A 23,052-nucleotide genomic window follows, 5' to 3' on the forward strand; every position below is an offset into this window, starting at 1 on the left:
ATACATACTTTCTATATACTCTGGTGCGTACCCCCAAATTACTACAGCTGAACATCCACATGGCAGTGACTAACGGCGAAATGCGTACAAAAATGGCGCTAGTGGGAACTAAAATGTCCAAGGTTACATAATGGGCGCTGTTTGAAACTGCATACGAATCGATTACTTGCTGATAAAGAGGCTATGAATGTTGTATGCTGCATGTTGTACGTTGTATTCGAAAATCAGAATGTCAGCATGCATGAATCTATTAGGGTGATTGAGTTGAGTTTGAAAATCACAAAATGTCGCCCTATATGTTTACGGTATGGCATGAACATAACTAAATATGTAGGACGGTATGGCATGAACATAACTAAATATGTAGGTAGGTGACAGAGTCCACATTTGTACGAAAATATGAAAGCATGCAATGCGTCCAGACGTAGCGTCCAGACGTCTGTGTATTGTGTAATGCATGCTGATTGTGTAGCTAACAACGTGAGTCCCGTGCGTGTGTTCCCCGGAGACCCGCAGACTCGTACCTTCTCGGTCAGCGAGTGCCTCGCGGACGGCCGGCCACCGGGTCAGGTTGCCGAACACCCGCAGAACCTCGATCTGACATTCGGTGTGTTCCTTCCGGAGCATCGAGCACAAACCTGCCGAACACAAACGTGAAGTGTCGTTAGAAAACCATCACAACACAGGAGGGCTAGTGCTCACTCATCAGTAGTTAATCTCATGGGAAGCATAACGGAACAGCTCTGTTACCGACTGCTGGTCTGCTGGATCAATCACCATTTCGAGTCCCATGGTCCTCGTAATCCTATGGTACTGGATATGTCTGCCCATATGACACAGCGCTACATTATGAGTTCAATCTGATCCATCCGTCCCTGCGTCAGCACTGGCCGGTCAGTGGATGAGCTGTTTATGCGTCCCCACTGCGCCGGTCATTGATTTCCGATAGTACCTGATCAAGTTTGCACGGATGCCGTTCCCGGGCAGACGTGGCGGCGGTCAGCGAATACTGAGCTATCGACTGAGGCCAGCCGGCCGCTCTGACTCCTTACAAGACACGCGTTTTGGGAAATACAATGTTCGAAGCGCATTGGCAGTGGAAAGGCTGTTATCGGGATTGTGTGTGGTCGCCAGTTTGTTGTGCACGTATCCGATCTATAATTTATGAGTCCAGTAACAGTGGGGAATAGCAATAGGTCGTTCGTTTCGTCATTACATGACGCATACTACTTTTTACAATGGGCTGCCAATGCTAAAAGGAAAGTGTTTTGTCCTGAGTACACACAATCAAGAAAGTGCGTTTTTATCGGGCATACTTACAATGCGTTACCTCCGCCTGACGTTCGAAAACGACGCTCTCCTCGCTGGCATAGAAGGTAAGGTTGTTGAGCATAGACAGAGAGGACAGCACGAGCTCCTCATGCTCCTCCACACTGAAACAGAGTGGAACAGTACGGGATTAGCTGTGAGGCCAGGCTGGGTAAAATATAGGGACGGACCGGGTCAGTTGTACGGTGAGCCTAAGGTCAGCTGTGGTATAATCGAGTTATGCTATGGAAGCTGCCCGGGAGGGGAAAATGGAGTATTTATTAAGCAACAGTCTCCAAGGTCTTGCTTGCCATAAGTAACCTCTCACATCTCTATGGATAAAACCAGATTCAGCTTATGCGTTATCCGCTGACAACTCCATATGCCGCATACATTCATCACACCCGATGCTTATTTTCTAGTATGCTTTGGAGAGAGAACCACACTGCCATATCCCTCAGCCCAGCCCTGCCGACTGACCCGTGGGTTCGCAGTACGCCCCACCGACTGACCTGTGGGTTCTCAGCACACCGAGCAGCACCTTGAGACAGGCCGGGGACGAGGACACCTCGGAGCCCACCTCCTGGTTGATGACCATGTTGGCCACCACACGGATCAACTGCAACACGTCACCCTTGCCGTCACTGCTACCGTTTTCGTTACCGTTACAAACGTCATACGAATGGACAAACAGCTATAGTGTCCGAAAGACATAACCATCACGGTGACCGTTGGGTTTGTTAGCACGCTCCGGGGAGTTGGGCTTTGCAACGTTTCACTGGAAACTACAATAGGATGACGAATTCATTACCTGGACCACAACGTCCTCTGGTGTATCTCTGAGGGCGCCGGACCCCTTACCTTGACGATGACGTCCTCTGGCGTTCCGCTGAGCGCGCCGGGGTCGTTGGCGGCCGAGTCGCCGGCCTCCCCCGCCTCCGAGCTGGCTGTGCCGTTGTTGTTGCTGCTGCTGGCCGTCCGTCGGGAGTACATATCCAGCAGGTTCAGCAGGGTTTCCAGCGCTTCCGGCTCCCTGAAGAACTGAAACGTCACGACGTAAGCGTCACTTTGGTATAAACTTCCACAACTGCGCACTAGTCGATCAATGAACAAACGAGTATGCATAAACATTGAAACAGTGTCACTCATCCTGCACCAACACCTGCGTAATGCATAAACCCGTGGACTACTTGTCGGTATTTGATCTAGAACATTAAGCTGCTGCGGCTCCGCAAGGTCGATCGATTTTCCATAGAATATCGTAGTTCATGCCTGCACGACCCTACCGCAGAATCGGTATTGGCTTGTCGGGGCCGTTTGACCCGTCTAGTGCGCGTTGCAAGACGGCAAGGCCAGTCGCCATCGATCAACACATGTCGTCCGGATTCGCTACCATAATCGTTATCCAATGCGAGCAGGTATGGGGTATTGCTCCTCCGAACAGGAGTTGGCTCCAATCAGCTGCGAGTTTCAAAACAGCAGCACTTTCAGACCACGCTGGCCTTTATTCCACCCAAGCGCTCTGCTGGAAACGCCTGGGTTCATACTTCATTTACACCACATGAAAGGCACCCACAGCGTCCTATCTAGCGTCGGTAAATTTTGCATTATGCTGCAACGATGACGTGATAACTGCGAAATGTCACTTCGTGGCAGTCCGCAGGTTCGCTGAAATGTCATGACTTTTCGTGGAAACACCACCAGTTTACTGAATTGTAAAAATGGCACGCATCACACACAACTGGGTATCCCGTTTTTGCATTCCAGAACACAGAATCCGCAACTCGGTCCGCCATAACCACTTTCCGCAAGAATTAAAGCCTTCAGATGCAGCCGAGCCGACAGCGAGCCTCTTTGGGCACTGAGCGCGGTAGCGGTGCGCCCCGAGTCATATAGCGACTCCTGGTGCGACTCACCTTGACTCTAGCCGACTCGGACCGGGCCATGAGGTTGCCGAGCGCGTAGCCCATCCGCACCACGATGTTGTTGGCACCGGGGTACTTCTTCAGCACCTTGATGCAGGCCCGGAAGCTGAGGTCACTCTCCACCAGCTGCTCGCAGCATTCGTCGTGTGTGGAAATAATGCTGTCAAATAGGCAAACGGGCATACCAGTGGATTAGTATAGCAACGTTATGCTGGTCGTCTCAGTAAAGCGTCAATTATATGTTATGGTGCAGACTACAAGTTCGTAAGCTTCCATTGGACCCGTTCGACCAATGCTGAACGTCAAAGATGTTCTCGCATACCTTACAGGCACAAGAAACGTGTTAGAGATTCGGGCAAAGAACTAAGCATTTCATTTGGCGGTATGTTGCTAACGTCGCTATGTGCAATCAACGCAACGATGGCATAAACTATTTACCGGCTAGCTAAAGTCTGCAACAACATTTCCTAGAAGCTCTTACAAAATGCAAAAGCTGGTGGCATGGCAATTATGACTCAGGACTGAAATAGCCAGATCGAGAAATTTCACGGTGTCTCATAATAGCCACAACTATCTGATAAATCAAGATGCCTTTAGTGATACGGAAGCCACCCTGACAGAGTTATAAATGGCTCGTAAATCACACAACTTTTACCGGACGTAGTCCAGTACCACACATAGTCAAGCAATCATGAATGTTCTGCTCCCTCCCTGCAAATGGCACTGTTCGTTGTTCGCGTTCTAGATTTCTTAGAGGCTCGGAGAGAATACCCTGCTCCAAATCCGTTTGCCTGGTCTATGTACAGCCGACAGCGGCAATGTTTGGCCAAATGCTTGTATGTATACTTAATAGAATGTAGGTAATTATACTGTCTGCAGGAGATGCTAGGTCAATTTCTGCTGAAATTTCTGCGAGAGTCTTTACAGAGGACATTTGAGCTATCTGCATGGGATGCTTGGCAGAGTGAAAATCGGTGTGGCTTAAATTCTACAGAGATGTCTGGAAGTTAGCATTGAGCATCTAGCCAAGAGTCAGTGATTTCAGGTTGAGTGATTGGAAACGACCGTTTAGCAGTGCTTTCCCCACAACCAATCGACCAGCTCGAATGTCTGTAATGGAGTTGACCCGATTATTGGTAATATTGCTATTCATCCAAGGTGATATTCATACGGATCATGCACTATGTGTTCCGCAGACGACACCTAGCTGAGTGTCTAATGTGCTGCGCCACATTCACTCGCCGCACACCACACCACCGCGCCGGCCGGTCGGTCAATCAGGGCAGTGGCACCGTCACGACACTCACGAATGTGGCGCAGTTTGGAACGGTCGGACCGCTGGCATGGCACCGGAGGTAGTTTCATGTGGCTTTACTGTCACCAGGACACGCCAGGGCGTGGTGGACTGGTGGTCGTAGTGTGTCAAAGCAGGGTAGGTCACCGACAAACAGTCTGTGAATGTACCGTGGCGTACTGGATGAAAAAAGACGTTATTTATTAAAACTACTAACTTATGCAAAACAGTTGTTGACGTTGTATTTGATTTAATTTTTGATCTCCAAAGAACTCTTGTATTTATCTAGAGTCGCCAATTTGGCAATATGGGTAAAACAGAGACTACCATTGTCCAGCAACTTCGTTGCTGTATTTTTTTTAGTTTCATAGAAGCTCATCACCAGGACATTGCGTCAGCTCTTCCCTCTGTCCCCATCGGCTGTCCACATTACGAAAATGGGACACGGCCGTACGAGGTCTAAGTCACAATAAGCACGATGCCTACCGTCGAGTGCCGCGAACGGTGCCCACAAATCAGAATAAGCTGCGTAAATGTGGCACGCGATGTTAGAAAATGGTCTGACCCTATTCCAGGACCTCAATCCAATGGCAGTGCCGAGGCGATGGCCATTTAACAAACCAGATGATGGATGGATCTATGCACGACGCAATAAACGCATAACGGCCAGTAGTGCCATCGCATGCAACCGTCCAAAAATATGAGCACAGAACGCATTGAGATTTGGGAATAATCCAGGACAAACTGACAACGGGGCATGCCATAACCGATGGCTACAATTCATAAGCAGCTAAGCAGCCAGTTTGTGTCTAACCTGGATCGGTTTGCACTTTGCACTGGCTGTACCGCGTTGTGAAGAGCAGTGCAGCGTCGTGCAAACAACGCATTCAATCATACGAGTGCAAAAACTTTCCATGTAGACTGCAGAGTTCATAATCATGCCAGCATTTATCAATTAATTGGATTATTTCGAAGCTTAGCCCCACATTTCCACCCTCCCTCTATCCCGCTTGGTGTTAGTCGGGAGGATCAAGTAGTGCGGTACAGCCTACACTTCCAGGCGCACACTACTGCTGCCATCTAGTGTCTGAATGAGAAACTATCGCCCGTAAGTGCTGCCGCGAGTGGAACCCTGAAGGGATGGAAGAACGGGTGGCGGATGGCAGATGACAGATGACAGATGATAGGTGACGGATGGCGGATGTCGACGGATGGACCGGTGGGCCTGCCATTGAGACGGAGGAATGGATTGAATGGACGGAGGAATGGCTGGTGTCCCATGGGATATAGAGAAAGTTGCACTGGGACGATGATATCGGCCCTGTGGACGATGATTTATTTATATCTACAGTATGAACATTGAGCACGCATGTGTAATATTGTAAAGGATCGAAAGTCAACGAATAGAAATAAGGTATTTTACAACAGAGCAATTCTTACGAGCAATTGGTGTTGGATTTCTCGCACACCGCTGTACGTAACCACCCCTCTCTGTAGGGTCCCAGCTAAGCCACGAGTACAAATGATGTATACCACGCAGTGTCGTACTTGTGCCACTCCTCGTACGGCTGCGACGTGCACGGAGCGGCAGCGGCCTACAGTTGGAGCCGTGTCGGTGGGCTATCGAGCTGCCGGCCCGACCGACAGACCGAAACACTGCCATCGCCATCGCAACGGGCGGCTCCGCGGCCGCCGAGCGCCGGAGCGGGCCGGGAACGCCGCGGGGTCGTTTGGGGATGGCCGAAGTGTAAATCCTACCCGATCTGAGGGGTGGGTGGAATGAGAGGGTAGGAAGCGGGGAGGGAGTAGTCACCGGGTTGAGCTAGAAGGTGGGTGGCCATGGCATAAATCAACTTCTCAAGGTCGGTAACGTGGGGTGAGGTAAGTTATGTTCGCATCTTTCTCGTTTGGAACCCAGCAATGACGAAATACGAGTCGCTGACCAATTGAAAGAAACGATATTTTCATATTCAGATGTTTGCAATTGATAAAACACGGCGAAAATGATGTTCAGTGAAAGAAAAACAGTGGGCGATCTAACGCAATTAAATCCATGTCAGGTTCGCCGGCATAAATACCCGACTCCGTATCGTGTAAATATTGAGCGTGTGCAAACCCATCACGTGAATAATAAACACCCATAGCAGGGGCGTGACTGCAGGACTGGCGCGTGCTTGGTGACCATCGATTTAGGCAGCGACCTGACTAAAATGGTCCGACCTAAAATATACCCCGTCCAGCGCCGATGCTCCTTATTGGCCAGAATGGGTCAAGTTGAAGGCGTATGAATGTTGACACGCCATAAACGACTGTTACAGCGGCACGGACGCACCCGATAGCCACACTACTATCGCCGACAATATCAGGTGGGCGTTCAACCAATCACCGATAGTGATAAACTGATCGGAACGCCACGAATAGATCATAGCTGCGGGTGTTTCGCCGAAAACATGTTTATGTGAAGCATTCTAGCTGATTGGATTCCAGTCGTGATCCGTTTTAATTTGGCTAAGAACTGTACCAGACACACAGGCTATGGATGTTTTTCACTGCCCTGTGATGTAGGCGTAAAGAAGTTCCATCGAACATCTTTTGCCTCAGTTCCATGCAGAACCCACAATAGCAAAACAAGTAGGATATCAAAATAGCGCGAAAAGTCTCGACTCCGGTGTCGAGACTCATCATGCAACGCATAAGCTGACATAAGCTAATATTAAATGCCTGTATGACTTTGTGCAATCGGGCTGGTTGGTTCTGTTCCGCTTCCACGGATGTTCTGTGCTCAAATGACCCCATACGGACGATATCGTGAAAGGTCACCCGGCAGTCGGCGGCGGGGAGCTCTCCAAAGGAGCCGGCTGAACCTGTCGAGCCGCCCCAGGGGCACGTGGTTCACACGCGTGCCGACGGCTGCGACCTTGGCGACGAAGACCGCTCAATATCACATGGTAGGCATGTGTGGGGGTGGGTGGGTGTTTGAGTGTGTTTATCGCACTCGGCGACATTCTTCACAGCGTCAGGGTACCAGGAGTCAAAAGAAACTAATTAGGTGCAGGTTAATTACAGGTGGAACTAAGTTACGTCACAGTCACAAGCTAAATGTGCAGTTTTCGTTTCGCAAGGAAATGATATAACTGATTACGTCGTCTACCTCATGGACCAGTGGTTCCGCAAATACCTGGCGTTCCACCCACATCTGCCAATAGACTCGGCGGCCAGCGCCACCACTCCACAACCCAAAATCCACAGTCCACACCTCTCACACTGTTCAGAGGTCCACACAAGGCACCTCCAGCGGCCAGCCTCCCACGCCGGCCACCACTTCGTTCACAAAACCTTGCCAGCCTCACTTGAGGAGCCAATGAACCACACCCTAACCTCACCAGATTCTCACCTCGGCCACCACTTGAAGAGTGAGGATACTGGCCTCGACTAACAATCTACCTGAGGATCATGACCATTCATCTGATCCACCTGATCTACCTGAGGATCCACCATTCCTACCTGAGAACCCTGACCCCTGCCACCATCCTCACCTGAGAACCCTGACCTCTGCCACCATCCTCGCCTGAGAACCCTGACCTCTGCCACCGCCCACCATCCTCACCTGAGGATTCTGGCCACGTTGGAGATGACGTCCATGTCGGCGCTGAAGAGGGCCAGCACGCCGGAGATCTGCGCCGTGGCGCCGGAGCTCACCAGCCGCGGCAGAGTCGAGTCCACATTGGCCAGGTTTCGCAGCACCCCGGTCAGCTGGTACAGCGCGTGACCGGTCTGCTCCGAGACGCGCTTACTCTCCAGCTTCTGAGGTGGAGAGGGGAGAAATCAGGAGGGATGTGTAGCTAGTTCAGTCTATCATAGCTAGGTGATAATCATATCCTCTGTTGCACAGACGTCTAGTTAGACCGATTCTAGCATTACAAAAAGGTTAGGCGTTATGATGAACTCCCTCAACAGCGCATCTGCGATCCCAGCTTCCAGCCTCGCTTCTAGTATCACCACCCTCATAATGCAGAAAGCGAGACGAATTGAAACTGCATGAATGGCCTCAAGTGCACTAGGGAAAGTTTCTCATTGTGATTGTGATTGTGAATTTGACCGGCTGTGGTGCCGTACCTTTGTGGTGATGAGTTTCAGATGCAGCACCACCAGGTCTAGGATGCCCAGACTCATGAGTCGCGTTACCAGCGCCGGATTCATCGTCAGAAACTTGAGCGCGCCGTAACTGTAGACACACGCTTCTCCGTCGTCCAGGGGGCTGCTGCGTCCGATAATCTCCAGTAGCAGTTCTAGTGGCGACGCGCGGGCCAAACGGAGTTAGGCACAGCACGGGCAGGTCGCCAGGCACAGGAACCACGCATTCCGTGCTAACTAACGATAATCCATGACTGGGCAGTAACTAGTTAGACTAGTTAAACTGGGTATGGACCCAGTGACCCTTGGCCTTAGCAGACACGCAATTACTACCAGCCTGAGCGGACTGACCCATGACAATCAACTGTGCTGTGTCACCAGGAGCCACTCCAGCCCACTGGGCTCCCCTAGGGCTCGGGTTCGACTGATCAGGTGATATATGGTCGATCATTGATCCATGCGGCCGGGTCCCATGCTATACTAATTAGTAGTGAACGATTCATGTGCACTCGTAAACATTTACTCGAGAGAAAATAGCTGCGTCCATATCATTATGGATTTCGAAAAAAAAACTTTGTTGGTTTCACTAATTGCAAAAAAAAATAACGTTAATCAAGCTAAGACGTTCCTGAAGTGTGGCAAAAGTTTCCAGTAATTAAGGGCACCTGAGGTTTCCTGGCGTCTCCGTCACTGTTTGTCATTCTTTATAGTGACTTGCTATATAGTGAAAGAAGGACAGCTCATATAGGCTGGCTTTTCTACACGGGTGGTATCGTCTGTTTTCATATAGTCTCCGTTGGACAGAGCCGATATGAAAATAGTTGTCAGCTTTGGTGTCATAGTAATTGGCTTTACTAATATAGATTGGTCACATCAAAGTTGTGGAAATTTTTTAGAGAATACGGACAAAAGCATTATCTGTGGAAGCAGCGAGTGCCTATGTCAGCTCACCTGCCGGGTGTAGCTCAAACTTACCGAGAAAGTTGCCCTCCAGAAACAGAGCGTCATTTTCATCGTCCTGGGCGACTTTGAAGACCAATTTGCATACACTGGTCAGGTTTTTCCCACTCACTTGCAACTGAAAGCGCCAAGAATTATGGTCAGGTTAGGGCTTTTAGCATCAGTACAAAGCCGTTGCACTACATTAATGCATTCCAGAGTAAAAGCATCTCGTCATGTTAAGCGTTCCCAAGAACGCGGTCAATGACCTTTGATTTTGGAGATACTCCTAAGGGTACAGGAAAGTGCACTGTCGCTAGCAGACCTCCTACCACTGCCCCTCACCCAGACTGGTTCCCCTGGTATACATAAAATTCACCGCACCCGCCCGTCCGAACCCCTGCCCGCCACTTACCGCTAGAATGGTTCGAGAAATTTGCATCAAAAGCCGCGGGTGCTGACGGTCCACAAAGCGGAATATCGTCTTCAGAGTGGCAATCCGGTGCTGGGAGCCTCGACCCAGGTGGTTCGTGTCAGCCAGCAGTTGATACAGGTCAACAACAGATGTCAGCACCTCAGCGTTATCCGCTCCTGGGCAGAGGGAGAGGCGATGGAAAGAAATTCATCATCTGCATGTTCGTAGGCAGCAGTTACCAACACATTGTGAAGTTGTGACAATGTTGATTTAGCAAAAGCTTATGAAATTGCCTCGGTAGCGTGAAGCGTCCATATTTTTTATCCAGGTCCACTGCGAAGTGCGAAGCCTTGGAATTCCCAAATCCCATCACAGATCCCCGACCCCATCCAAGCGAGTCATGTAAGGGCCACTCCTCCTTGCATCCATTTGCTTCCGCTGTCTAGATATTGATGTTAAATCGAACCTAAATATCGTGACGTCAGCATCTCTACACCGGTCGCTGACGGCGTCTCTGCGTCACTGGACGGGTCTCGCGGATCTTTCTTCATTCTTGGTCATGTCTCGTGCGCTACTGCGTCTCTCATCACAGGTCATGTCTCGTGAATCTCTGCTACATTGGTCATGTCTTGTAGGTTTCTGCGTCACTGGTCGCGCCCAGAGAGCAGAAGACAGCAGAGAAGCAAGACGACGTGAACGCTGAACAACTGTGAAAAATACGTGGCATGGCCCTCGGAGCACACTGCTTGGGTATGCTGTGCCGCCGTACGGAGCTGTCTTGCGGAACAGTCTATACACCTAGACAGACCGTCTGCCTGACTCGCTAGTTATCAGAATGCGTTAATTCAATAAAGGTGGGTTATTGCAAGGCAATAGAAGGTTATTGCTTTGGAAAGATCACTGCAGCCAAATTTTTCATGTGTTCTTGTGACAGTTTGAGCCTTTTGATAAATACTTATCATAATACCCGCTAAGACAAGTCCTTAATCAGAAGCAGAGCTCCTACTGATTAGGTACAGAACAATGTTCGTGAGCGGACATTTCGCCTTTTCACCGTAAGCACTTCAAACACGTCTCCATGCTTCTATATAATTTACCACAAGGCCACAATACCCAGATAGTCTAGCATACGACCTGTTTGGCCGCTAAATGGCCGACTTTCTCGTCAGTGAGCTGCGACTTTAAGTGTTAGACTAAGACCATCAACACTCAACAGTTAGCCATTAGCTAGTGAAACGGCGAACAATGCTGTCAGGACCGTGTAAATTCACGGTCCGTGAACGATGGAAGCCTCCCTGTTGTCCTATGCCACAGGTGCATTTATCAGTGTCGCCAGAGTATCAAAATACGTGTCTGTGCCTTTAGCAGCGTTGACACGCCATTAGCAACATGTCAGTTTCCTGTCATGGGGCAAGTTTTGGCCATTGATTGGTTATCATATTGATGAGACTTTGAAAGCAACTCTTGGTGTAGAGTTTGGTTTAGGAGGTAATTGGTGGTCTACATACCTAACGGTCAACGGACCCAGGAAAGTTCACCTAAACTGAAATGTACAGGAAGAGCATTACCTAGAGGTCAGTTCACCATCAAATACTTTGATACCAATCATCTCATAACACACGCCTTGGCAACTGCCGACATATGTAGTAGCTCAGCAGTCGCAGACTGACATAACTACATGTCTGTAACCACCTCCTGCTCGACTGTATTTACATACACCTCCGAAGACAGCCCACCTGTCGGCGTGAACAGAGCTTCCCAGAGCGGCGACACTCCGGAGAGAAAGGCCATGTCCCGCCTGACAATGAACCCCATTGTCGGTGTTTGGTGGCATAAAAAACAGCATTGATGTTTCGCTTCAATGGACTGAACGCATTATCACCAGACACCGCTCTGTTTTGTGAACATGCAGGCATATGAAGAAGGTACCTACATGAAATGACAAAGGCCATGGCTGAAAACATTGCATGTAAAAACCATGGTGATGGAGTTAACATAGGGAGATTAGTTGAGTGTGGGTGGTAAATGAATCGATCGGAATGGCTCATTGCGATGGTACCCCATCCTGTTGAGCAGTTGGATATGGTCAATAATGGAATTAATGTCACCGCCCTGAAGCCGTAGTTTGACCTTTATTCACTAAGTAATCGTCTTTGCACAGCAGACAGCCGCATTACTCGCGATGGCAAGCGATGACGGAATGCCATTCTTGTCAGCTTAGCCCGCGCACGAGCGGCTTTCGTGTTTAATTACGTTATGAGAATATTATCTGAAAGGTTGATATCCACTATGGCACTAGATTTTCATCGCTGGGAGGTAGCAGAGCTGTTTTGTAAGACTTAGGGCCGGGGGGATCCAGGGCGTCGCAAGTCCATCTACGACACGTCGCAAGTTACGACACATATGCCGTCGCAAGTTGTGTCGTAGCGGAAAAGGAGGGATGTTGAGGAAAGAGGGGTTTGTCGGAGGATACGACAGAACGTAGCTGCGACGAGGCTTAAATACCCGCTTTACTCGAGAATTTAAAAGGCTACACGATCAGCTGATCCCGTAGTAAACGTCAGTAAGGTCGAAAACTCTATCACGCATAAAGGAACATTCGCCTTTCTGGTTTGCGAGCTTATGAGACAGCAAGGTCAAGCATGTTCTCTGATTCTGAAGCTTTGTATTAACTGGGTGACTTGTGGTTGCTAACGCTCACGTGATTTGCCATAAAATTTGGGATCGATCACAGGAGATTCGTGGCTATAGGGCATCTAGAATCGATGCTTTAGAAGAAATGAGTTCCGAGAGTTTGATGTCACAGAGAGGTAAGAAATTTGTAGATGGAGGTCACAATTGGAGGTTACAGAGGTCATCTGGGACACGTCAGGTCACAGAGGTCAACTTGGGGTCATCAAAGAGCTCAATTGGAGACCACGGAGGTAATCTGAGACACGCCAGGTCACAGACGGCAACTTGGGGGCACGTCAGGTCACAGAGGTCAACCTAGGGTCATCACAGAGCTCAACTGGAGGTCACGGAGGTCATCTTGGACACATCAAGTCACAGAGGTCAGCTTGGGGTCATCACAGAGCTCAATTGAAGGTCATTGGGGCGATCTGGGACACGTCAGGTCACAAAGGTCAGCTTGGTGCCATCAGAGAGGTCACTTAGAGGTCACAGAGGTCATATGGGACACGTCAGGTCACAGAGGTCAACTAAAGGTCATCAGAGAGCTCAATTGGAGGTCACCTGGGACACGTCAGGTCACAGAGGTCAGCTTGGAGTCATTAGAGAGCTCAATTGGAGGTCACGGAGGTCATCTGGGACACGTCAGGTAACAGAGGTCAACTTGGGGTCATCACAGAGCTCTATTGGAGGTCATGAGGGTCATCTGGGACAGGTCACAGAGGTTAGCTTGGGGTCATCATAGAGGTCACTTAGAGGTTACAGAGGTCATATGGGACACGCCAGGTCACAGAGGTTAAGTTGGGGTCATCACAGAGCTCAAATGGAGGTCATCTGGGACACGTCAGGTCACAGAGGTCAGCTTGGAGTCATCAGAGAGCTCAATTGGATGTCACGGAGGTCATCTGGGACACGTCAGGTAATAAAGGTCATGTTGGGGTCATCACATAGCTCTATTGGAGGTCATGGGGGTCATCTGGGACACGTCAGGTCACAGAGGTCAGCTTGAAGTCATCAGAGAGCTCAAAAGGATGTCACGGAGGTCATCTGGGACAGGTCAGGTCAAAAAGGTCAACTTGGGGTCATCACAGAGCTCATTGGAGGTCATCGGGGTCAGCTGGGACACGTCGTTTTTGGAATTGGGAGAATATTTTGGGGGATGCCCCTTGCAACGTCCAAGACCGCCTTTCTGGATTCGCCAGTAGTTGCTGGAATGGTGTTAGGCTACTTCATATCCCCGAATACCCCAATAAATGTGAATATAACATATTATGCACCATTTTTAACACTCTCGCTGGCACGGATTGAGGACTCATAGACGACCCGTCAGTTCAATCTCTATAACTCGCGTTAGCGTCAACGGATTGCAACCAAATTTTCAGGATCTAAAGTTTAAACAATTTTACACCTACCATGTAAATTTCGTGACCATGACCCGAATGACCTGTGACCTGTGACCTCTTCCTCAAGGCAAGGTCAACTTGCGACACAACTTACGACTGCTATTTCAAATTCGTAAGTTGTGTCGCAAATCAGGCTATTTGCGATAGACTTTACTACTTAAGTAACGCTACTCATCGATTGATCCCTTCAAAAACGACTTACTACACAACTTGCGACACGTCGCAGCTACGACGAGGCTTACGACGCTCTGGATCCCCCCAGCCTAGGATTATAACAGGCATCTGAGTCATTTGCAAGTCACAGACTTCTCTAAAAGTCTGTGGCTCGATCCGTCAGTTTGGCGTTCAACTTACGCCTGTAACTCGAAATGGCGTGGCCCTGAATACCAGGGCTGTCGTGCACACAGCCCAATGCATACAAAGCTAAATGGTTCGTGAGAACTGAGCTAATAATCCTACCTAGTCACTCATCGGTATTCAGGCACCCTAAGCGTTCGCCGTCATTCTCCTAAAACCTTCATCGCTATCCTTCCAAAACCTTTCCCGTTATCCTCCCTTAGCATTCATTGTAATCGTCGCTCAGCACTCAGCCCCCTCTCCCCCTCTCTCTCTCTCTCCCTCTCTCTCTCTCTCTCTCTCTCTCTCTCTCTCTCTCTCTCTCTCTCTCTCTCTCTCTCTCTCTCTCTCTCTCTCTCTCGTCACTCACCATTATCAGCCATCTCTGTGAGCCGCGCCAGCAGTGCCAGGATCTGCTGCTCCTGGGAGCGCGGCCGCTCCTCCTCCTCCGGCCCGGTCCCACTGACCGCGCTGCCCGGCCGACTCTCGGCGTACTCAGCCACCTCGGGCGGCTCGGCCGGAGCTCGCGGCGAGCTGCTGCGGCCGCGGCGGGCCACCACCGGCCGCCGCAGAGGCGCCGCGTCCGGGTGCAGCCGCGCCATCGCGTCACCTCCGCCGCTCGGCCCGGAGGCCGCCGAAACAGCCGTCGGATCGCTGGTGAACGCGTCGTCAGCCACGCCGAGCCGCGGCCGGTCGGGTTTTCGGTCCGCCGCGCGACCCGCCGCCGGCCGCGTGGTGGCCGGGATGCCGCGTTTCTTTCTGAACAGCGACCAGCCGAAGTCGTCCGCGGACTCGGCCTCCGGCTCGCTGTCGGCCGGTGTGACGGTGGCGGAGGCGGCGGAGGAGGGCGCCGCGGTGCTCGGCCCGCTGGTCATCCTCTGGCTGCTCTCCAGGTCGCTGAGGTGCAGGTCTCCGGCGTCCTCCGGCTGGGAGAGCACCAGCTGTAGTAGGTGACCGGCCGAGGGCGGCGGCGGCGGCCGCGCGGCCCGCTCGCCGGTCGGCCGCAGCGCCTCCACGATCTGCCGCTGTACGCTGAGAGGCTGCACGTCGGCCGGCCGCGGCGCCGAGCCCAGCTCCGGCAGCGGGTGGCCCACCCCCGGCCGCGGCACGCACTCCACTGGGTGCCGGGTGCGCTCCCGCGGCCCGCTGTGCGCGTTACGGCTGGAGAGCGCCGCGGCTAGCATCTCCTCACCCTCCTCCGGTACTGGGGGAGGGAGGGGACGGAGGGAGTCACCTCACAGGGTGCCGCGTGCCGCCGCGGTGAACGAACGTTACCTGAAGGATGGTACAATCACGACAGGATTACACCGCATTAGGAGACACGCGACAGCCAGCACTGAGCCCCGGGGCACACCATGAAGTCAGCGTCAAACAGTCGATTTATTCTGGGAAGTTGAGATTAGAAGAATTATCGTACATGAACAGTTTTAACACTGAACAAGGCCGAACATCGATCGAAACGTTCGTGGTTCGGTCGAACTACACGTACTTCATATTAGGGACACCAGAACAAGCTTAAATCAGCTATGAGTCCGTTTACGGCGTTCTGTTTGACAAGACTCGACCATCGGAGTTGTTGACCGTTCACCGAAGTCATTAGCAGTCAAATAACCCTCTCGTCGGGGTTATTATGGTTTGCCGAGGGAGGCCTTTGACGAGAGAGTCGCTGGCGGGGTTACTCACGTTTGTCGAGGGAGGCCGCCCTAAACTGACGCCGGCTGACCCGGTCGTGCGCAGTCAGGGCCGGCAGGTGGTAATTGCCCTTGCTGCCAGCATCTGTGAACAGTGAACACCCGATAGGGATGTTGGGATGCATTGCATTCTGCACTAGAAGCCTAGAAGGCACTCACTGATACAAATCTTCGGCGAAAAAAGGCAGAAGCCTTTATTGCTTTTTTATATCGAATCGAAGTGACATTTTCCGTTGATAAGAAAAATAGGATATTCACTCATCGAGTTAAGCAGCATCCAAGCCAAAGCGAGATTTCCCAAAAGATAAATAATTAAACGTTTTACGCAGTGATGACGCCAAACAACCGCAGATGCCGGTCGGACCGAATCAGTCTGGCTCCGCAGTCTGATCGAATCTGATTCGGGCGCCCAGTCTGTCCGAATCTGGTTCGTTCGCTTCGTCTGACAGTCAGCGGTCTGACATCTACGGTTTGTTTGCCTTGTTTGACAGTACGGGTGGATCCCCCAGTCTGACAGTCTGCTTGGTGAGCCCAGCTTCTAATCGAGTCTGGTTCGTTCATCTAATCTGACAGATTTGGTTCGTTCACTTACATACACGTAGTCTGACCAAGTCTAGTTCGATTCCCAGTCCGACTGAGTCTGGCCAGTCCGCTCCGTCTGACCACCCCTGGCTCGGGCGCCCACTGGGTGCGGTGTATACCCACATGCGCCATGCATCATGTGACCGCTGACCGCCGTCGTGTGCCCCCTCCCCTCGGGATCAATAGAGTCCCACATACTGCACCCCATGGCGCCGCCCGTTCCGTGATTGCAGACCGTGCTGTGTACTGCACAGTGCACACTCCCTGTCACATTCGCAGTTACCGCGGCGGACCAGTCAGGGTCACTGGTTACGGTTATTTCTGTAAGCTATAGGTCAAACTCAGCGATGATCTACGACTATGATGCGGCAATAAGCTGCTAACTTCAATGTAAAATGGTTGGCTAGATTTGGAACATTAAAAAAGAATAACCTAACGCCACATGAATCACATTACGCGTGACTTCTACCGCTACGGGTTTGAGAATGTTCAGAATTCAGAGTTGGCGGCGACCAGCCCGAGTGGTGGCCGCCCGATGTTGGCTCTCATCGCCATGGTAATTTAGCGCCTCTACATAGGTCAGTCACCGCACGTGCCACGCAACTACACATAAGGTGGGTACACATCCACACTTGGGCACCACACTGACACCATATTACCGTGTAATTACACCCAGGGTGGGTGCACCCTCCACACCCGGGCACCGCACTGACACCGGGCCGTGTAATTACACCCAGGGTGGGTACACCCTCCACACCCGAGCGCAACACTTAAAGCACGTGACGTGTGCTGCAGGTGCTCTCTGTAAAACTCGCCGTCCTTTTCCATTAATGACAGACGTTGGTGGGCTTCTAGTTAAATTTTGATCGGTGACCTTCTAGTTAAGTTTCAAGAAAAGAGTCGGCCGTAAAAGGTAAACTTTCACTGTGTTATTGAAGTTCTGAAACCAGCAATAATCCAGAGAGCATTGGAATTGCAAACATTGCTGACATTTAAACAGTGGTTCTGCGTAAATCACGGAGGACAGGTCAGCTAATTGGATTATGCATGCACTTTCGGGTACCTACACAGACAAACATTAGTTCTCGGCTGATTAAATCGACTGCCCAAATAGATGCCGAAAGCAGTTGCCGTGGGATTGCTTTTCTGGCGTCTGAAACCACTGGCTGGTGGATTGTGGGTTACGGTCGGCACTGATTAGGTTCTGTTGGCTAATAAGCTGTGCTGTGGTGTGTCCCTGTAATAAATGGTGTTGGAATATTGCCATGGTCTCCTGATCCGCCCCTAACTGCACCAAATATATACTTATGCTCCCGCACTCTGTCATGAAAATAAAACAACGGACTAAATATTTAATGACAGACTGGCACACGGCGTGCCTTATCGGTCATCACAACAAACATTAACCCGCGCCCCGCTGGGGGGGGGGGGCAGAATCTGCCCCCCTCCCGTTTTTCGCCAATACCTTCTAAACGCGTTACGCCAGCAACGTCAAACTTTCAGTACCTTATCATACATCAAAGTGACAAATTCCCTGAAAATTTGAGCGAAATCCGTCGGAAAATTTTTGAGAAATTGACGTTTTAGTGACGTCACGTTCGCCATTTTCGCCTCAAAAACGGCAAAATTTCAAACGACGCTAACATCTTCATTTTTAAAGGAATCAAGACGTAACAAAAAAGGTTATACGTGATTCTACTTGTCTATCAAATTGCTATCTCGGTTTTTTGAAAATGTTGGATTTTGGCCCAAATTTTTTTCAAAAAACCGACTTTTTTGGGAAAATAATTATAAAATCCAAAACTTTGAGTGTATCGAAAAAAACCGGAATGTATGTCAGAGAAGTGGTCTATGTGCACCTACATACCAATTTTTAGAAGAATCGGTTCAAAAATGTGGGAGTTATTCAAAATTTTATGACGTCACGACATACAAAAATTTTGAAAAAAGATTTTTTTTAAGTTCTAGACCTTGTACGGAAACAAAAATAGCACCATTCGATTCGCCGTGAAAAACTGCATCAGATAGACACCATTTTAGGCCTTAACAACCAACTCCAAAATTTGACCTTACTTGACCTGACCTTGACCTGACCTCGACCTGAAATTCATCCAGAGATGGTCCATATCACTTATTGAGTGCGCCGATTGAATTCTATGAGTAAAATGACCCATAAAACATGTGTCGCACATGCCCTTTTCTATATTTTGTTTTTGGTGACCTGACCTGACCTGACCTGACCTTGACTTTGACCTTTGAATGACATTGTATGCAACGAATATTGTCTTGGTAGTCTAAGAACACGTTTTGGGCAATCAGTCTCAGTCCATTCTTGGGCAACAACGGTGTAAGGCCGATACTGTAGAAACTTGCATTTTGTACCCTTGACCTGACCTTGACCTGACCTCTGACCTACTTAAGCAAAAAACTTTGGGCTCTTAAGATCCATCTTGTTAAGAACTTTCGATTGCCGTTTTCCCCGTCTTTCTACGACCATCGGTTCGGAAGTTAGACAGGGGGGCAGAAGCTGCCCCCCCCCCCCCCAGCAGGGCGCGTATGGCTGAATAGCCCAGCGGGGCGCGGGTTAATTTGGCATGACATATTCAGTCGTCAGTGACTTAGTGGCTAGCGCATCGATGTGCTAACAAAATGTCACATTGCCTTCATTCCTTCCGAACTTCTTACGATACTTGAGGGGGTGGTAGTTTATGGGCACCATAAAATAACAGCATTAGTGGCTAGTACGGTATAGAGAGCGCTACGTCAATTTGTCCGAGAGCAGTTACTTTACAAAAAAAGCACTCTTTATGTAACTGAGCTTTCAGCTAGAAGCTAATTAGCTACCAGCGTAAGCAGAATTTGTAAGAAGTAAAAACTGGCTGTGCGCTGTGGGTCACGTATTATATGCAAGGGTATGTGCCCAACGCACATACATAACGTCATTATTCTTACGATGGACACTGCGAGTCCTGAATGTAAATAAATGACATCCTTAGAAACATGTCAGGAAATATCTGACAGTGTCGGACTGATGGCGTGACTTGATGACTACCCTGACAGTGTCTGGCATATGCCAGTGACTCGGTAACTAGCCTGACAGTGTCTGACATATGTCAGTGACTCGCTGACTCACCTGACAGTGTCTGACATTGTCAGTGACTCGCTGACTCACCTGACAGTGTCTGACATATGACAGTGACACAGTGACTGACCTGACAGTGTCTGACATATGACAGTGACTCGCTGACTCACCTGACAGTGTCTGACATATGTCAGTGACTCGATGACTCACCTAACAGTGTCTGACATGTGACAGTGACACAGTGACTCACCTGACAGTGTCTGACATATGACAGTGACTCGCTGACTCACCTGACAGTGTCTGACATATGACAGTGACTCGCTGACTCACCTGACAGTGTCTGACATATGACAGTGACTCGCTGACTCACCTGACAGTGTCTGACATATGACAGTGACTCGCTGACTCACCTGACAGTGTCTGACATATGACAGTGACTCGCTGACTCACCTGACAGTGTCTGACATATGACAGTGACTCGCTGACTCACCTAACAGTGTCTGACATGTGACAGTGACTCGCTGACTCACCTGACAGTGTCTGACATGTGACAGTGACTCGCTGACTCACCTGACAGTGTCTGACATATGACAGTGACTTGCTGACTCACCTGACAGTGTCTGACATATGACAGTGACTCGCTGACTAACCTGACAGTGCCGGGAAGGTGACGTTCTCGATCGACTCCTGCCGCGGCGAGTTGCCGTTCTTTCCGAACGAACACCGGCCAGTGGTGAGTGGTAGAAGACGAACTCCGGATACTGGCCGAGAATCGTTCGTGTCGAAACTCAGACTCAGGCTGTTCATGCTGAAACAACACCACAAACAGAACCGTTGTCAGTTGACATCAAAGCAGCGCTCTGCAGCAAAGAAGACCGATTTACACGCGGTAATTTTTGTAGGGTAGCTTCATTCCTTCTACCAAGTATTGGACTATTCCCGATGCATGTGGGTGACCCCTTATGCACGTGCCACGTGCAAAACGAAGAGGTGTCAGTTTTGTAATTGTTGCAATATCTCGATAACTACTTGGCCGATTACGCTCAAAGTTGGCATGTAGGTAGGCACCCACTAGGCACTGCATATCCATGTGCCAGAGTTGGGGTGCTGCTGCACGTGCGCACGTGCAGGGGTCGTTTCCAGATCTCGAGAACGGCTGGACCGATGGCGCTCAAATTTGGTACACGGTTAGGGACCAGTTAGTAGGGTGCCGTGCACAAGTCAGTTGGGACCCATTTTGCACGTGCGCACGTGCAGGGTGCCGCTCCCAGATTTCGAGAACGGCTGGGCCGATTGTGCTCAAATTTGGCACATCGCTAGAAACCGGTCAGTAGGGTGCCGTGCACAAGTCAGTTGGAGGTACCCCCTCGAAATTTCGCACGTGCAAGACTCATCCCCTCGCTCGCTCCGTTAGTCGCCCCAAAAGGCGCTGTACTGGTAATATTCCTTTGGGTGCTGGTTCCGTAAGTCAAGTGAAGTGGAATACTGTAGCATGTATTTTACACCATTCCACAGTAAAATGCATCTTACAGAGGCGAGCACTAAATCCCTGGGAGCTACCCTATAAATGCCGTTGTCCCGCGTAACCTCCCCATAGGTCCCGTTATGTCCCGTGAGCTTCGCTTAGCTCCCGCTGTCCCCATTCCTGCGGCACGTCTCTGCGAGAGGCTCGGCAGAGCGTCCGCTGCCATCAGTGGTATAAGGACGTCGCCGACCCCAATCGGTCCTGTCACGACAGACGGCCATCGCCCGTCACTTCCGACAAACGGTACAGGCCAGCCAAACCCGACCCTTGGGACGTGAGCCTAGGGAGCGAGAGTGTAAAAGGACGGCAGAGAGACAGACATCAGACCCGCGCGTAAGCAAAATACCTACCTATATAAGTAGGTACCGCATTTTTAGACAAATACATACTATACCTACTATAAATACCAAGCTATTGTATTATTCAGCATGTAAATGTCATGTTTGCTTTTAGTATACTTTTAACCATCAAATTTCAAAACCACCAAAAGCAGCAAGCATCAGAGACAATAAAAATTGTCTATACTAGTCATTAGTCATTTGCTTGCGGCGCACGGAGAATCGTTATTGAATAGCATGACAGCCTACATCAAATCATATGGAATACCCACATTGCAAAAAAAAACCTTGACTGACAACTAATCTCGCTATTTGGGGCTTAAACCCGGAGTGATTGTAAAACAATAAATATGATAAATCATTTAAGCGTAATACGCTTTAAATCTCAGCACAGCTCTGAAAACATTATTCACTCCAAGTCTGTATTTTTCGCAGTGCAAATCGCTTTTCGAAGACATGTACTGAGAGCAAGTGGCCGTTGGAGGCGCAGTGGCGGCGGAAGCAGGGGGGCAAGGGGGGCAGCTGCACCCTAAAGCTATGGAAAGGGGCGCCTCGAAAATCTGTAGAGGAGGCAGGAAGTTAAGAGGTGCGGCAGCCATAAAGCTGAGCAGTGCGACACCGCAACTGATAAAGGCACTTGTGACACGAAGAGGGTGGCAATGACGTGGGAAAAGCATCTTTTGATATGCTGAAGAGTGGAGGGCATCCTTATCTGAAACAAAGGCAGATGCTGCCGACCCTGTCGAATATAATCTTGCCAGGCGATAAAGGCTAGGAGGGCGCAGCTACTCGAGAAGCGCGCCATGCGGAAGAGGGGCGCCTGTGTGTGGGACGAAAAAGAAACATTTATGGAGACGTCTTTGAAGGCGATAGCCTCCGAACGCCAACACGAACATATGAGGGCTTATAGCGTTGCAGGCTCCACGCGACAAAAAAGGGGCGCCTGATGGCCGATATGCGAGAGGAAATTAGTTTGTGTAACATTTATCGGGGGCGGTTTGCCGTTTACAACATATGAATGTTAAGGGAGGTCCGAGATTGGGGCCTGTAAAATTGCACTGTCCGTATGGGCGGTTACACCCCTAGTGCTAGGGCGTATTTTGCTTTTTTTTTTTACTGGGGAGATGATTATGACCAGGAATAGCACTCTGCAAACTTCTATGGGCGCCTGTATAGGGGCGAAACTGATTTTCCAGTGCAGGGACGGCCATCGGCATGGTAAGGGGCGCCCAGCGGGAAGGGGCGCTTCAATATCGTTTGCACCCCTATCCTAGAATACCTTCCGCCGCCACTGTGGAGGCGGCGGCTATCAAAGCTGGAAGGCCTGTGAGTGTGAACCTGAGTGGATGGACAGCCGCCGGCCGTGATGTGGACGGTGGAAGGAGTCTGGCTGGTAGTGCCAGTCATCAC

At 50.2% G+C, this 23,052-nt stretch overlaps 1 protein-coding gene across 7 annotated transcripts in view; it reads right to left on the minus strand.

The window, feature by feature from the left end:
• Nucleotides 1-23,052, minus strand: part of LOC122378313 (armadillo repeat-containing protein 2-like) — a 33,049-nt gene that overhangs the window by 3,158 nt on the left and 6,839 nt on the right. For all 7 annotated transcript variants that reach the window (XM_043359247.1, XM_043359251.1, XM_043359246.1 and 4 more), the window contains 12 exons: nucleotides 20,430-20,587; nucleotides 16,108-16,200; nucleotides 14,795-15,628; nucleotides 10,016-10,191; nucleotides 9,637-9,739; nucleotides 8,644-8,816; nucleotides 8,135-8,331; nucleotides 3,225-3,393; nucleotides 2,170-2,349; nucleotides 1,821-1,927; nucleotides 1,321-1,433; nucleotides 525-638 (listed from right to left, as the gene is read on the minus strand). In XM_043359247.1, coding sequence (XP_043215182.1) covers nucleotides 525-638; nucleotides 1,321-1,433; nucleotides 1,821-1,927; nucleotides 2,170-2,349; nucleotides 3,225-3,393; nucleotides 8,135-8,331; nucleotides 8,644-8,816; nucleotides 9,637-9,739; nucleotides 10,016-10,191; nucleotides 14,795-15,628; nucleotides 16,108-16,200; nucleotides 20,430-20,587 — 2,417 coding nt within the window. The remainder of the gene's footprint in view (nucleotides 1-524; nucleotides 639-1,320; nucleotides 1,434-1,820; nucleotides 1,928-2,169; nucleotides 2,350-3,224; nucleotides 3,394-8,134; nucleotides 8,332-8,643; nucleotides 8,817-9,636; nucleotides 9,740-10,015; nucleotides 10,192-14,794; nucleotides 15,629-16,107; nucleotides 16,201-20,429; nucleotides 20,588-23,052) is intronic.

The sequence above is a fragment of the Amphibalanus amphitrite genome, unplaced genomic scaffold (genome assembly GCF_019059575.1).
Source record: "Amphibalanus amphitrite isolate SeventyFive unplaced genomic scaffold, NRLGWU_Aamphi_draft 000057F_arrow, whole genome shotgun sequence".
In the NCBI taxonomy this organism is placed as follows: domain Eukaryota; kingdom Metazoa; phylum Arthropoda; class Thecostraca; order Balanomorpha; family Balanidae; genus Amphibalanus; species Amphibalanus amphitrite.